General features: G+C 45.6%; 1 protein-coding gene across 1 annotated transcript in view; it reads right to left on the bottom strand.

The window, feature by feature from the left end:
* Positions 1-16,826, bottom strand: part of LOC8051611 — a 246,865-nt gene that overhangs the window by 64,440 nt on the left and 165,599 nt on the right. Inside the window, exon 5 of the mRNA XM_029970185.4 lies at positions 776-898. Coding sequence (XP_029826045.2) covers positions 776-898 — 123 coding nt within the window. The remainder of the gene's footprint in view (positions 1-775; positions 899-16,826) is intronic.

Below are 16,826 nucleotides of genomic sequence, written 5' to 3'. Positions count from 1 at the left end.
TCGCGCCCAACCTATGTCACCCTGTGATAACATCCGAAATGATCAACACGTGCTGTGATCAATCCAGGTGGTGATCCTGAAGCAGGAGTGCCGTCGTGTCGCTGCGGGCAGCCTCGATATGATACCGTGGTGATAGTAACAAAGAGGCACGAAGAGTGGAGTCGCCCTCGGCCACTGGGAGAAGCAAGCAAAGGCAAGGCGTCTCCTGTCTAGCCCTCTATACCTGAGGTAGGTGTTCATTTATAAGCTTTCGTGAGCTCGGGAGTCAGGCTAAATTCTGAGTAAACTTACCTCGCGGTAACTTTTGCGAAAAGAGTTTTTTCGCTAAATTTAGGGGGAAATTATGAATTTCTGAATAAATCAGCCACTCATTGTGGTGATAAAGGTAGCGGAGAAACATTTCCTGCTAAATTTAGTGTGCCGTAAAGGATGTCGACAATGAATCTCCGCCATCTAAAATGAGCCGCACACAATTAAAAAGCTGAAACTTTTACCGATTGTGCAATGAGGTGTGTTATGTTAGCCGATAAAATTATGAGGCATAGCTTCTTTCCTGCGAAAAACGAGACCAACAAACTTGCCAGGGTCAACGGTGGGCAGGTTCGCAGACGACCAAGTTAGCGGCTTTAAACGCATGGTGCGGTCTCCAGATAGGCGTAGCAAGAAGACAACAGATTGCGTCATACACACTCCGCGTAAAACAAACACCACGCAGCAAGTAGCAAGTTCCTTGTCTCACTGGTGATATGGCGGGTGAGCCCTGCGGTGCACTCACCCGTGTGGTGGAGGCGCTCTCCCTCGGGTCCGGCGTCCTGGTGACTCTCCATCTGAAGGATGAGCCGGAAGGGGTCGCTTCGCTCGGCGTCGCACACCAGGTACGTCACGAACGGGAACTGACCTGGACGGAACCACGAAGGAGGACCATCAGATGCCGTAGATTTAAAAGAGGGATCTACTCAAGCCTTGGAGAGCATCTGCAATTTAATGCGCTGCTCTGATTGGCTGCCCGGGCGCATTGCCGCCTGACGAGGAGGATTCAGCGAAGTTTGGAGGCGCTTTCGCCTCTTCGCTGCTTGTATCGCCAACGCGGCCCAGAGATTACAGGCACCTATCGAGCAGTCGAAAACACTTAGAATCTCGCTAAAGATAGCCACTTATTGCGACGCTCCGATCATTTATGCCCTCGGTATGTCAAACATTTCAGGCACAAAACAATGAACACCGGAGGCCTTGTAGTGCTCTGGAGGGGCAAAAGGCATCGCTAAAGGCCGCCACGGCAGCCTTGTAAGAAAAAAGCACAGTAAGATATGGTAAAACGTCCCGAATATTCCCCGATTGTACCTATAGGTGACCGGCGATTGGCAGTAGCCGCAATTCCAATTCGTAGCTAGCAGCCGACGAGCACCATGGTGGCTATGGACGCGTGTACCCGATCAATGCGAGCCACCTCCCTCTGCTTCTGGGTGACTTGCACATTTTTGAGCGATTGAAGTCACTTCTACGGATATGTTAAGTATCAATCGGTATGCAGAAGCATCGAGAACGACCACGAAAGCGCGGAGCGAGTGCGGCCGGCAACAGGCTCTACTCGCGCCGCGCTTTCCGGATCTTTCGCATGAAAACTCAAGCCAGGTTACCATTGTGCTTTTCTTTTGAGATAGAATTCTTTATTGGGCTTTGTTTATTTTTTCATTGTTACGTTAGATTACATCACCAACTGAAATAAGTGCGAGTGTATGCGCGGTACACTCTAAGAAAAGCCCGTTCGTCTACTTTCCCGCACAACACTCGGAGAGGCAATCACCGCAACTTACGGAGGCAGCTCAGCGAATGACGATGCCGAAACATATGTTTAGACCAAAAAACGCACTCTGAGTTATGACATTAAACAATGCAAGCGTGACGTTTTGCATTGCCTAATGTCGCAGCTCAGGCTGCGTTTTTTGGTCTAAACATATGTTTCGGCATCGTCATTCGCTGAGCTGTCTCCGTAAGTTGCGGTGATTGGCTCGCCAAGTGTTTTGCGGGAAAGAAGGCGCACAGGCTTTTTTTACAGTGATAGCTGAAATGTCCGATCGGAGCTTTGGCGCACTTTTCTCGAGCAATCAAAAGGTCACTTCCGTACAAAAGTTTCTTTCGACGGCATCGGATAACGCGAGAATCCTTGCTTTTAAACAGTCACGTGTCTTTTGTACTTCAACTAAGTCGTCCTCTGTGTGCCACGTCCCTCCCGTCATGCGTGTTTTTTTTTGTTTTTAATGTTTAGTAAGAAAGCATGCATAATCTTGCGCTGATTTTGATATGGGCTACGCAGGGTCGTACGACCGCTTTATCATCCGTCAAGATATACGCATGCCTGCTTGCTTTCGTTTGTTTATATTATAACAAGTTGAGGGCCAGATTTCTGTGGTCGATACCTGTTCGCCGAGTTTCAATTAGTGCTCTTAAGTTATTCCACATCGTGAAAAGCGACCAAGCGATACACCTTGAGAGCCCATACACAGGAATACATCCCAGAGCCACTGCTGCCGCTGAAACGGTCTGTAGACGAAACATCATCCGATGAACTGATTGCCTGCGATCCCGCGGGCAGTGTGACGTCTGAGAGATCGTATCCCGCGTTCTCGCAAATGCTTTGTACGACAAGCCGTGCTCACCCCTTCGCAGATTAATGGAGACCTTTTTCTGCGTGTCAAGAGTTTCTGCCATAAATCTTTATTTCGCGCGGCCCCAGGTCCGAAGAAAGAGAGAACACGTTGCGCTGACATGTAACAAAATGGGCCGCGTATGTACGGGCACCGACGCCTGACTGTCGCAGGTTACTGTGCTTCGTCACTCGCTGAAAGGGGTCCTGCAAGGACTTCTTTCCTGGTTTTTAATTTGCACCGAACCTGAGCGCACTGAACGTAGTAACTTAATAAAACTTTTCTTTTCTCGAATTTCGCTTTATTTTAAAAGTTATTGGCAAATCAAAATTACAAAAACAAGAAAAAAATAACCTCCTTTATGACGTTCTTGGTCGCTTGGGTGGCCGTGAACTAGAGGAGGGGTAGTGAGCTCAGCGAGCGCTCACGGCTGCCGCACTCCGTGTTGACAGCTCAAGAGGGTTCCACTAAAGCATGTTCTGAATAGGCTGTATCAAGCGGGCGGCCAAGGCGGCTCGCATTGCATTTGCTGCGTGATTAAACACTAATTCGGCATGACACTTCATTGGCCACAGACGACAGCAAACACGGGGTAAAGATCAGTTCAGAACGGGAGCCACTTGCGCTGCCATATACCGCAAAACAGCCGAACCGCAAGCCGAACCTGCCCGCCCAAGTACTTCGGAACCGGTCGGATCCTCGAGCCCGTATACGACCGCAGCGCCGCCGCGTACATCCGGGATTTTTCTACGTTAGCCGCTCGTCGGTGCCTGATCCCATTACCCCTTTCTAGTATGCGCCGCCTTTTCCACCGCTTGGTAGCGGGTCTGTCGACGGGTCATTTCTTGTTTCCGTAGTTTATAGACCTTTTGTCTTTCCTGTCGCTCTCAGTCACGTGGGTTCCGTATCTGGTATGCGGGACGAAAAAATAATAAAACATTTTCACGTGGAATGTGCGAGGAAATATATGTGAGGCAAAAGAAGAATATGTGACAATCACGCATTTTTCATAAACACCTTCCAACGGCGTGGAGAGATCAAAACGATGTTTTACCGCATACCGGACGTGACGAAATTCAAGATGGCTGCGCCCTTGTGCAAAAGGTGTATAAACTGTATTTTTTTCCGTTTCTAATCTCAAATACTGAACAAAAACTACTTTCATAAATAATTGAAACGGTTCGCGCCACTTATATTTTTTATTTCGACTAAAAGGTTTTAGCGACTCTGACCAATAGTAAGCCCAGGGCCAACGACCTCACATATCGCCCGCTTTCGGCACCACGGGTCGCCCCCGTCGGTGGAGGAGGTTCTCGCGTCGTCCGTTTAAAATATGACACACTGATACTTAGTTACTCTCTCGGTGCCAGCTGGCTTGCCCGAACCCCAAGAGATATGAAAACCGGAAAAAAGGTAGATGCTTAAAGATGATTGCAGGGCCCGTTTAACAGCGACAGCCCGTCACTGTTCCGTTCTTCGCTCCACGGGAACCAGAACATTTGATGCCCTTCACGGCTTGCGTTGGAAGAACGTACCGCGGAGCAGTGAACCATTTTTGCCGCGAATACAGCACGGCTACCACGCATTGAAGGGCTGTCAATGCAGCTGAACGAGCCACGATCGGCACCGGACAAACCGGAAGTGTGAAGTCACGTGACGCTTCGTTTCAGATGACGAAACTTCCGGCTCAAACGCTGGTAATCCTTTGAGGTTCTGCCACCAGTGAAACAACTGACTGTGTTTCTGCGTTTTTGCAACACCTAGACAATGTCTATAACCGGTCGTCTACATACAAACTATCTTGAAAAATAGCGGAATCTGTTTATCAACTAGGCCAACGCATCTTACGGGAAATGAAAAGGTGTTTCGTGAAACCGGCCTATACGAAACGCCTTTTCGTTTTTGGTAGGCCTTGCGCGGCCACACTAAGTATCATGCTACAATATTTTCCTATTCGTTTGCACGCAAGAAATACCTCATTATAGCGTCGTTCTTGATGCTGGCAAAACGCTCAATTAGGGTGAGTGACTACGCCGGCCACAGAACGCAAGAAGCGCAATGAGCGCACATTTGGGCCGCATAAATTTATGCTTACTCTGTTTCTCCCATACCGAAAGGGGAGTGCGGCTGGCTTAGTTTGACAGGTAGCGACATCTTACGCGGAATTTTCGCAACACTCAGATGTCTCTTGGCCGCAACCGATCTCGAGCTAGAGCGCCCGAGTGCTAAGCGGCGTTCGTGCCCAATCATTTGGCGGCATTACCTTCCCAAAATTGCCCTTTCCGACCACCAGCGGCGCTGACTAGCAGCCGATCGAGGTGCGGCCTCTTCACTGCCCTGCTGCTATTGAGTCCTGGCGTCCGCAGGGAGCATTTTAGCCGCCAACAAACATACCTCTCAAGCGCCGGATCGTTTTAAGTCAGCATAAAGACGCAGATTTGTCAAAATGAAATACGAGCCGATGTTCATTTATGTCACCGATTGCATGTCACTGACTAAAAAGAGTACAGCTACAAGATGGGAAAATATCAAATTTCGAAGAAAGTGTTAAGAAGACGAGCATCATTATCCAGACACAAGAGGAAGAGCTAGTCACTTTGGCAGACAGAAGCAGCCGCAACGAATTGATAATGTTTGGCTTTCCTTAGAACCCTAGTGAAAATAATGCAGATGTAAAAGAGCTTGCACGGCATGGGTGTGAATGTAAATACAATGAAACAAATTAATAAACTTGAAAACAAAAAAAAAAAAAAACGAACAAGCAGATCAATTATTATAAAGGTTTATAACTATAAGGATAAGTTCGAAGAATTTAGGAATGACCGAAAACTAAAGAAATCCAAAATATCAGTGTTTAACGATTATTCCACGGTCACCTTAAGAAAACGAAAGCAATTAAGAGAGAGCACAATAACGGCATAGCTATGGGCCGGACTGCTTGTGAGACTCGACCACGATAAGATATTGATTGATAGAGAATCATATTATTTCGATGACGAAGAGAATCGTTGGATAAAGCTCGCCTCAGGCTCAGCAAACTAAAGCACGTCCAAATGACAGTCGAATAACTCGAGCAGGGAATTCAAGCTGATTAACGTGAACGGACATAGTCTTGGAAATAAAGTTGGGGATCTAGAACACTCGCTCATTAAGGCCAAAGCCCTATATGTCTCATCATTTAGTCCTTGAGCGAAAACACGGCGGCGATACGAAAGTTACATCTGCGAAGTTTAATATTCCTCCGAACACACTTTTCGCTCTTGTTTTTCTGCTGGCGTCGAACCAGCGACCTTGCGTCCATTAGTCCGACGCGGCACCCCTTCGCCGCGGGCGGAGGGGTACCGCGTCGTCCGTAAATCGTGTGTCTCTCTTTAATACATCGGCGCTGGAGCTGTCGCCTTCAAGTCGTCTTAGGGATAATATAAGAGACGCTGTGTTTTATTATGGTCCGGATCTGCTTATATTTACTGAAACTTGGCTGCGCCCTGATATAACAGATAGTGAACCGCTCGCTCCCAAGTACAAAACGATGCGTAATGACCGCACTGCACGTGGTGGAAATGTTGCTATAATACCGAAAAAAAGTATCGACTTCGTGGGAATGCCTGATATTTCAGAAAAAAAAAGTGTCTGGAAAAAAATAAATTTCTGCAGCATTGATTGGATCATTGGCGCTGTGCACAAGCCCCCGAATTCCCCGGTCTTTTTCTTAGAGGCTATTCAGGACTATTTAACTTATCAGGTTCAAGTCAATTTTCGCGTCATTATTGCCGGGAATTTTAAACTTCCAGAAATAAATTGGGATCAGCTGGAAACGGGGTAAACTGATGTAAAAAAACATGGAAGTTCTTCTGGAAATTTCGCTCGAAAATCGACTTGCACAGATTGTAAACGAGAATACGAGATGTGGGAAAACTGCTGGGTCATTACTCGATTTTTTTTCTCTCGATGGTCATGCGTCAGACCACTCAGTGTCAGCGGTAGATGGTCTGTCGGACAATAAGCTTGTGCTGTTGTGCATGAGAAACGTTTTACTGCAACGCAATAAAAGAAAGCCACCCATTTCCGTATAGGACTTCAGTAGAGCTGATGATGTAAGCATTTAGGATTATCTAGAGACTTCTTTCTGTGCACTGGATGGGAAGATGGACGTGAATTGTTTGGGTCTTCATTTTAAAAGTATCATAAACTACTGTCTGGAACGATTTGTTCCAAAAAGAATAAGATTCCTGCGCAAAACAAATCACTGAATGAACTGTGAAATCATTCAACTCAAATGAAAAATAACATAAAAGCAAAAAAATAGGACAAAAAACCAGAATCAGCTTAGCAGTCTTTCACAAACCTTGAAAAACAAGTTAGCGCAAGCAAAGCAAATATACTGGCCGGTGACTCTAATATTATTCATGAAAACTTCGCCACGAAGGTTTCGGCGTCACTTCGCCCCATTCCGAGAGTCTTTAAAATACGTGTTCGCGAACAAAGAAGTTATTTCTGATCCTAGTGAAATGACTTCCCGATATAATGATTTTTTTTCCCTCTGTGTTTTTTGAGTCGCATTGAGATGCAAAGTATCTGGAAAGCGTGCTTGTGGAGGCGTCTCGGGCTGACTTTCATATATGTATATCGCAACAGGGTATTTCTTCTCTTGTGCTGAACATTAATAGCAATAAGTCTAAAGGGCCCGATATTGTTCCTAAAATTTTAAAACGATATGCGGAATGTGTGTCCGAATATTTTACAATCATATTCCGCGCATCCTTGACCCAACAAATTCTTCCTTCCTACTGGCTAACGGCAAAAGTTGTCTCGGTGCATCAAACTGGCAGCAAACATAACATTCAAAACTACCGTCCAATTTCCCTCACTTGCGTCTGTTGCGAAATACTGTACCATGTATTATCAGGTTTGCTCTTAAATTACTTTAAGAGTTTAAACGTTTTGAACCCAAACCAGCACGGATTCCGGCGGAGGCTATCGACAGTCACACAACCGACAAACCATACACGATTTTGCAACTTCACTGAACGAGAGGAACAAACACAATGAATCTGTTTGTTTCTCTCTCTTGTGTCCGTCTTTTTTGCGCAAAACCATGTGTCCAAACGTTCACCAACTCGCCCAACAGCAAACTATTTTACAGAGGCCACAGACGGATGTAATCCGACTGAACCTTTCAAAAACCTCGGATTGCATTCCACATTCGCAACTTGTTAAAAAGCTAGTAGGCACCGGTATAAACGTACAGGTATTGAGATGGAGCAGAGCCTACCTCACCGACCGTACTCAATTTGTAGAAGTTAAGGGTGCTGGATCTAACACATTGAATGTCACGTCGGGGGTTCCCCAGGGGCCAGGGGTCCGTGCTGGAACCGGTAATATGTTTAAGTTATATTAACGACATTGTATATAACATTAACTCTAAAGTTACCACTCGCTCATTCGCACACGACTGCTTAATTTATTCCAAAATTGTGTGTCCTGAAGATTAGATCACTTTAAACATAGCTTTAGAAACAATAAATGAGTGGTGCAAAAGGTAAAAAAGTAACAATAACAACTAAAAAACTGTATTGACAAGAATCACAAATAAGAATAAAACGTTCGTTTTTGAGTATGAACTCGATGATAGTCCACTAACGTTCGCCAGTAATCTCATATACCGATGTGTAACCGTGTCTGGAGATATGAGTTAGAAATCCCATACCGATAATGTGACAAGCACCGCAGAAAGAATATTCTGGTCTTGAGATGCAACCACAAATTAGCAACAGAGAGAGAAAAAAATGAAAGCCGTTTACACCTCCCTGTGACGCCGAGTTAGAGCGCAGCTCTTAAGGAGGAGGATGGAAGGGTACTGAAGGGAGGGTATACCCCTCCTCCCTCCTTTTCATCTCGTCGTCCTGTCTGCTACTCCGCCACGGGGGCCACGTGACCTAAGAGGGGGAGGTCGATCACGTGGCCTCAGGGGGGCCATGCGACCTCACGGGGTGAGTCACGTGACCTCAGGGGGTCACGTGACCACAGTGGGGGGAGGGGGTCACGTGACCTCACGGTTACGTCGACGGCGACGGCGACGGCGCTCAAGCCGGAAAATTTTAGAGCTGCGCTCTAAAAGTAACATCCTACTTAACATTTGTACGCCTTGGCTTTGAATATGCAAGCACCGTGTGGGACCTATACGGAAAAAAAAACATCATAAAAAATTAGAAAAGATACAAAGGAGAGCTCTCAGATTTATACCATCCAGATACCGAAAACTGAGTCTGGCAGTGCGATGCTCACCTAACTAAACTTCCTGCCATTGAAAGAATACAGGAGAATAGCTATAGATTGAAACTGCTATATTCGATACAAAACAAAAGGTTAAACATAGATTCACTGCGATATATAATATCTGGCTCTACTAGAGGACTTCGGGGCAGTCATACTGAAATGCTGATACCGATGAAAGTCCGGATCGAAATGTTTAAGTATTTCTTTTTTTTTTACGAGGACCATAGCTGAGTGGAACAACCTACGGCAAAATGCTTATAAGTGTGACGCCGTTGAAGGTTTTCCAGTCAGCCGGATAGACCTAGCCCTACAAAATAAACAATACATTTTCTTCTGTTTTTTGTGTCCCTTACTTTGCTGACATTTATGTATATAAATATATATATATATATATATATATATATATATATATATATGCGTTTAATAACGCACTTCTGTAACGGTCAAACGGTCAACAGTATGAATAGATAAATAAATAAATAAAGTTTGGTACACATACCGTGAATATTGGCGAAGCTAATTATCTCTGTCAATTAGCGCAGTCATGCCCTTTAGAATTACAAAATAAAATTTATTTGCACAGTGCATGTCCAGATATTTTGTCTACATCTTGCTGTTAGGATATTGTTTTACTCGAAAACAAGAAATTTGTCTCTCGCGAAGGCTCTTATAACGTATTTTTAAGGTTGCTATACTCTACATTCACCATGTGAAGAAGTCCTTCCTCCAAAACGACACACAATGCCAGTTTTGGGCAGGCACGACTTTTTTGAAAAGTTGCATCAGGTGTCTGGATGAGGCAGGCATGCTAAAGGAGGCCTTTTACTTTTTCACCTCGAAAGCGAAAAAAAAACAAAAACAAATGGCCCATCGGAATGACGAAAAACTGCAATCTAAATGGACGAAGGTTACTACTTGTTGCTTTTTTAATTCATCCTTCAAAGTGTCAGAATTTGCCTCCACAGAGACTAAAGTTACTCCCAATTCACCTTTTACTTTATCCTGCAAAGTATCGAAAGTGATTTTTAAAGGGACGAAATAGTGTTCATGAGGCTCTGCGGTAGGGAAGAAAAAGGTTGCTTTCGACGGATCAAAAGCTCAACCTAAAAATGATAAGTGAAAAGGGAGTAAAAACAACTTTTTGCGTTCCGTGAGATCCTTCTTAGTGTCATCGGGTTTGACCCCTCTATGCTCGAAGTACCACTCCCTTTTCTTTCTAAGAGTGCGGCGACGACTCCGGTGTCTTCAGGAGCGTTTAGGAGCCTTGGGAAGCCGGCAGCGCACAGCCGAGAAGTTGCTGCTTTGGGACGAGGCGCCCTAATATGGGTCTGTGGGGACTTGGGTTGCAATCATGTGACCAAGGTACTGTCTCTGACCCTCATCTTCCCCCGAAGTCTTAAAGGCACGTCCCTTTCTAACGTGTCACTGTCGAAAGTTGGAACTCAATTTAGGGTCATCAGTCGGGAGAAGGAAGCCGAGGGAAGCGGCGAGCCAACATCTAACACATATCAGGGCCGTGATACTCATACGGGAGGACGCGACAGGTGCGTCACAGCTCGGTTGGAACTCGTGTCCAATCGTGGAGGACTGGAGCCCCATCCGAGCGCCGACGGATTACTCGCGTCCAAAGCGTGCTTCGTTCAGGCCTCCGATACGTGACGTAGAAAATCGGGAACCACGGCCTCGTTATCCGGGAGGTATTGCGCGGGCAGTCTGCAGCGCCTGCCCGGCGACGAAAGCCAGCCAAAGACCAACTTCGCTGGGCGCACTCCCCTGAAATTCTTCATCTCCATCGGCGTTGAATGCATTCCTGGAGTCAGCATCAACGACAGCCAGTCAGTCGTTGCGTCACACTTTTAAAACGCGTTCCAGTTATAAGGCAATTGTGCAGTGTGTACGTTTAGACGGCGGGAAGTTAATAAGCCCAATGGGCGCGTGGCGTGTCCGCTTTAGGGGAGAAATTTAGCCGCTGCACCAGTACCGGGATTTTAAGGGGCATGCAGTAGTGACACACAACCGCATACCGGTTTCGCCCAGGTCAAAACGAACGGGATAGGGATTGAACCCACGATCTTTAAGTTCTGCAGCGCGCGTTTTTAGGACCATGAGCTGCGAACTGCGGTGTGTTAACAAACACGGCCACCGATCCCCTCGCGTCGCACTGATCGCTACAGTAAGTTGCAGGTCAAGAAGGTAGCGGTAAATGCCCCTCAAAGGGATTCATATATTTCGCCGCCACCTCCGCATCCAATAGCGTGCCGTCGTTTCCGTGACGTCGCGGCCAACGCGAGAGGAGGGTCTTGCCTTTCTGTATCATATTTGCTTTATCTTTCGACTTTGGCTTAGCGTTGTGGAAGCCACGAGAGGGAGATTCGAATTTTTTCCCTCCGATGGAAACAGACTTTGGGAGTTAGGGTCCCCCTGCGATGGATACACAGGTCACTTTCGGGGGCTCGGTCCCCTTTTCCTATAAATACAAAAACCGCTTTCTTAAAAAGTGGGGGTCGTAGACAACTTGGCATTAGGGAGCCTTCATGTGCGCTTTCCTAGGGTAATGCCACCCTTTGTAATACCGCTCGCCGACAAACCAGCAGCCGTTTTGGTTCTCGGAGCTAATCCATGGGGCTTATAGCCCTCCCGGAAACATGCACCTTAAGGCCCGTTAACACTCTTGCGACCGAGTAAGAACGACAGAGACCAGACCGGTTTTTAAGCCTTTTGCGACTTCTTAGGACCGGATGCGCTACAGCGCAGCTGGTTCTAAGGGATCGCAAGAGGCTTAAAAACCGGTCTGGTCTCTCTCGGTCGTACTCGGTTGCAAGAGTGTGAACGGACCTTTATCTCACAAGTTCGGAGCAGCGTTCTGGAACCCACGGAAAGAGGATGAGAGGACCGATGGACACAAAGGCCACTTTCCGGCGGACGGGGAAACAATGAGAGGAACAAAATGGCAGTAAAAGAGGGTGTGGGAAAGGGAAACAGGCAGTTGGCATCACCCTATTCGAAGCGCGCATAAAGGCACCCTAGTTGGCATCACTCTGTAGCCATTATCTATTCATTGAAGCGGAACAAGGGCCGTTTCCAGTGAACTCTTCTTTCGACTGCGGAGGGATTTGAAACGGCGCATCACGCTTGTGGGAGGAGCTTCTCCTATCTTCTTAACTTGCAACCGACTGTAACTGCGACGCGAACATCTGGGTTCCGGAGCCGGCGCAAGAGGGGAGGGATCGACGTCACAGGCGCGCTTTGAAAGTTCGTGTCGGTTTGAAGCCGTCTACAAGGATCACATTTCTCGTTTCGCAGCGCCCACTACAAATTCTACATTCAAACTTTTACGTCACGTTTAGACTATAAGGAGGTCGAGCGTTAATTTTTTAGCTGAATTATTCCAACAGCTACACACTTTTTTCTAAGGGTTGGGGGGGGGGGGGGCACACACCTTAGAAAAAAAAGGATTAGTCTAATATATGCCTCGGTGTACTTGGACTGTGTTTCGACTATGCTGTAATTATATCGAAAATTCTTCTACTAAATATGCTCTCGAAGTACGCTTTAAATACGCCAAGATGCTATTGTCGCGCGCGCAGCTGGCCAAGCAGGCAGCGCGTTCGTGGCCTAACTGTTATGGCGCTTGCCTTCTTTCCAAAAAGCCAAGGTTCGATCCCTGGCCGCGGGTGCACATTTTGTTTGACTATGTAACGTGATGTTCTGGTAAACTCGAGAACCGGTGTTGCTAATTCGAGGTTAGAATGTTCTACGCGCCGAACCTTCTACGCCGATTGCTACAGAAGTCCACGCGTCTACAACAGGCACTCCGCGTGGCAAGCCACAGTCAGTCTCGCCCCAGCGCTCGAACCTGCCGTTACGCCGACTTGGACGCCCGCGACGTCGTGTTCTTGTCTCCTGTTTCCTTTTGTGCGCAAGTTCGCCCCTTAAACGTTGCAGTTTCTTCAGTTGTTGTTTGTTTCGTCACCTCGTCATTCGTGACACTATATACACACCAGGCACGTAGCCTGGATTTTGTTTCGGAGTGGGGGGGTTGGGGGGAGGGGGTTGGGGGGCGCCCATGACAGAATGCTATATGAGGGGGAGGGGGGAGAGGAGGTCCCAGCAAAATGAAAGATTTTTTTTTTTTTGGGGGGGGCCCCATGCCCCCCCCCCCCCCATGCTACGTGCTTGATACACACATAAAATATTCCACACTCATTTCAGTTGGATTTTGCAGATATAAAATGAAAACATAAAAGTACTCTGATAATATGACAAAATATACTTAACAAGTACGTACTTCAAGTAGACTGAGTGCATTTCAAATGTATTATTGCAGAAATAAATAAATTTGATGCAAAATATTTTTTTTAAACCTAGAAAAGAAAAAAAAACGCCAAATAAAGGCCCCTTGTTTCTTTCCCTTACCCCCATCTTTCGCACTTGGCACTCGTTTGTTGAACATATCAAAAGTCCAGCAAGGACAGCGGGGAGTCAGTTTGGACCCATGTCTCAATTAGGCACGGCAGGCATGCGGTGACCCCCCATTGTAGCGAGTGTTTCTCGTAAATTTTAAGCGTCTTTGGTGCTGTAGACACAATCAGCCGCTCGAACTTACTTATATGCCATTATCTGTTAAAAAGATATGATCTTCAATTTATTCTTTTTTTGTCAAAAATGTACAACAAATATTTTGAATATTATGGCCCAGAACTGGACCAGCACCTAAATGCGTGCAGTGCCGCGACGGGCGCCATCTAGGAGAGGCGCTGCGAAACCCGCGCTCCATGCCAGATTTATTTTTGTTTAAGAATGAATGATTTCGTTTAAAATCAACAGAAAAAAAAGATTATACAGAAAGTATGGTTTCGGAGATAAATAAAACATGACCGGTGTTCGGATACAGTGAAGAATTTCAGGCATGAAAAAAAAGTCAGAGTACAAATCATTATGCTAATTAAACACCTCACCGCAAATTTGAACTAGCGCATGGATAGTGGAGTGGCCAACAGCAAAAACCTCCACATTATACGTGGCAACGTAAAGCCCGCTTCTTGTAGCACGGTGTTCCAGTGAAATGATGTCAATAGAATTTTCTTAGAACTGCGCCCATCGGCCGAACACTCTCAGTATATAGGGCTCTGCCTTTTTGGCTGGATGGTCAAAAGTTTTACTATATTCCTGTTTCTACAAATACTTTTACTGTTTTTAATATGTTCAGCCACCACCTGCTCGTTTGCACGATAAACTTCTGTACAAGCACTGTATTAAAGCGACCATAAACACACTCAATGTTTTTGTACTTTTTTGCAGACGATTTAATATGGATTAAAAGGTTAAAAGGCGCGAACAAACAGGACGAAAAAAGAGACACGTACGACACGGACAGGCGCCAACTTCCAACTGATTTATTAAAACTCGAATCATCGTCAAACTCAATCCCACTCGCCTAAACACTTGCAACTGATAAAAATTATTATCTCTCATTACACACATCCTTCAAGAAACACAATTTCTTTGGTTAAAAGATAAAGAGATGGCATGCTTACGCATCTGTCAGCCGCTTTGTGTATACAGAAAGAATCGATTAGTTCTCTTTTCATTTTTTCATTCCCTTTCTTGATAAACCTTGTGCGCTCAAACAAAGGTTCGCACCCACATCGTTTGCAGTGGTCCGCAAGATGCCCACCCCAATTATTGCGTACGGCAAGCTTATGTTCGCGCGCTCTTTCATTAAAACATCGGCCGGTCTGACCGATGTAAACTTGGCCGCAACTGAAAGGAATTTCATACACCACCTTAGTCACGCATTCGGTGTATCTTGTTACATGTTTCTTTGAGCACACTACAGACATTCGTTTAGTCATCGCGGGGCATATCTTTGAAAGTTTGCACGGGGCTGAGAAGACGACGTTAACCCTGTGTCGAACATCCATCTTTTTTTAAATTGTGGGACACTTTGTGCAAATATGGTATCACCTGCACTGGCATCTTGTCTGTCTTTTCAGAACTTTTGTCAACACCCTCTAGTTTAATTTTCTGTAAGAGCCTTTCACACACAATTGTCACTAAGCTCTTCGGGTAACGGGCCCTCGTCAAGCGTGCAACCCGCTGATCAAAGCTGACCGGCAGTCTATTCTGGTCCATTGTTTGAGCGCACAAGGTTTACCAAGAAAGGAAATGAAAAAATGGAAAGAGAACTAATCGATTCTTTCTGTATACACAAAGCGGCTGACAGATCCGTAAGCGTGCCATCTCTTTATCTTTTAACCAAAAAAATTGTGTTTCTTGAAGGATGTGTGTAATGAGAGATAGGAATTTTTATCAGTTGCATGTGTTTAGGCGAGTGGGATCGAGTTTGACGATGATTCGTGTTTTAATAAATCAGTTGGAAGTTGGCGCCTGTCCGTGTCGTACGTGTCTCTTTCTTCGTCCTGTTTGTTCGCGCCTTTTAACCTTTTAATCGATATGAACCAACTAGCCCCAACCAAAGTTTTATTTAATATGGTGTCCAAAGACTACCAGATCAATATTTTGCAATCGTCACGTGTAGTTTTTATATAGTAAAGGAAAATATTGCAAAAGCTTGGTCTGCTGGGCAAGTTGGTAGTGGACATTCATATTAAAAATAGCGCAAAAGAGACGGGACAGAGTTTGTCCTGTGTGCTTCTTCGTCTTTTTGTTCCATCTCTTTTGCGCTATTTTTAATATGAAAATATCGCAACTGCTCGAAACCGAGCCCGATACTGAGCTGGGGAGGAAGAAGAAATGAAGACAATGAGAGAGTTGCCGGAAGTCGCGTGGCTACACCTGACCGCGTATGCTTTTGTTTTTTCCTTCATTTCTTTCGGCCGTGCAAAGGAGACGAAAGACGCGCGCGACGCACGTCGCATGAGAGACATAAAAGGAAGCACTTCGCGCTTGATGTTCGCGCGTTTTTCAAGCTCTTACTAAGTCGTGTTCGTATAAGACGAGCGATGTCTTCAGCCAGAAAAAGGGACGACGACTTGGGGACGTCTTCGTGCGGATCAGCTTGGTGATCGGGCGTGTCGTACGGAATGAATCCTAGCTGTTTTGATCGGCCTGTTTCTTTCGCTAGACCGATTCGCCGGCACCGCAAACAACCGTTCTGAAGTAGAGCGTCCCACGCCCGTCGACCGCCGCCATCACTTAGGCCGCTTCGTCCAGCCGTCCAGCCCGGAACTCCCGTGATACGACGCAATACTTAGAATTACACAGAGAATGCACAGGGGGCTTCCAGCTCTAAGTGCAACTTTTTTTTTTTTTCAGTCACCGCATTTGCAGTGTTTGGAAGCCACAAAAAATAGGTACTACATTTTTTTCCATTTTTAATTTTGATTGTTTGCCTTTGATGACCCACGACTTCCATTGTTTTGGGTGGTTGTCTTTAAACCAGAAAAATTGGCACCTGCGCACGGAGAAGAAAGTGAGCGCGACTCAAACCGGCCAATTCTCGATCGGAGGTTTTCGGGGAAAAAACAAAAACAAAATTTGAGCGGCACATTGTCCAGGCAGTTCGGCTCTCATATGTCATTGAAAGAAAACAAAAAAGGCACCTTGGACAGCATCAATATTCTGTCAGTGTCCCTTTAAGAAGCTTATAATCATACCATTTCAGTAGTACATCTCGTGTATATTTGATGTTTGTACTTAAAGTACACTTGCGTGTATTTTAAATGCACTATAAACATTGATCTATGTCGATGCCTAATGCATTAAACTATCTTTCATATAGATTTAAGACAAATGTCTAGTATATTAAAAAAAGGTTTTGCGCATATCTTTGGCGAATATTTAGATATATAGAAAATATGTTCACATATCTTTGGCGTATTTTAAAATAGACAGAAAATGTGCCCGTATGTCTGCCACATTTTGAAATATACGCAAAATATA

Source organism: Ixodes scapularis, unplaced genomic scaffold, assembly GCF_016920785.2.
Source record: "Ixodes scapularis isolate PalLabHiFi unplaced genomic scaffold, ASM1692078v2 PGA_scaffold4__175_contigs__length_147842914, whole genome shotgun sequence".
Taxonomy (NCBI): Eukaryota; Metazoa; Arthropoda; class Arachnida; order Ixodida; family Ixodidae; genus Ixodes; species Ixodes scapularis.
The sequence above is the reverse complement of the archived record's forward strand: the minus strand, read 5'-3'. Positions and strand labels throughout refer to the sequence as shown.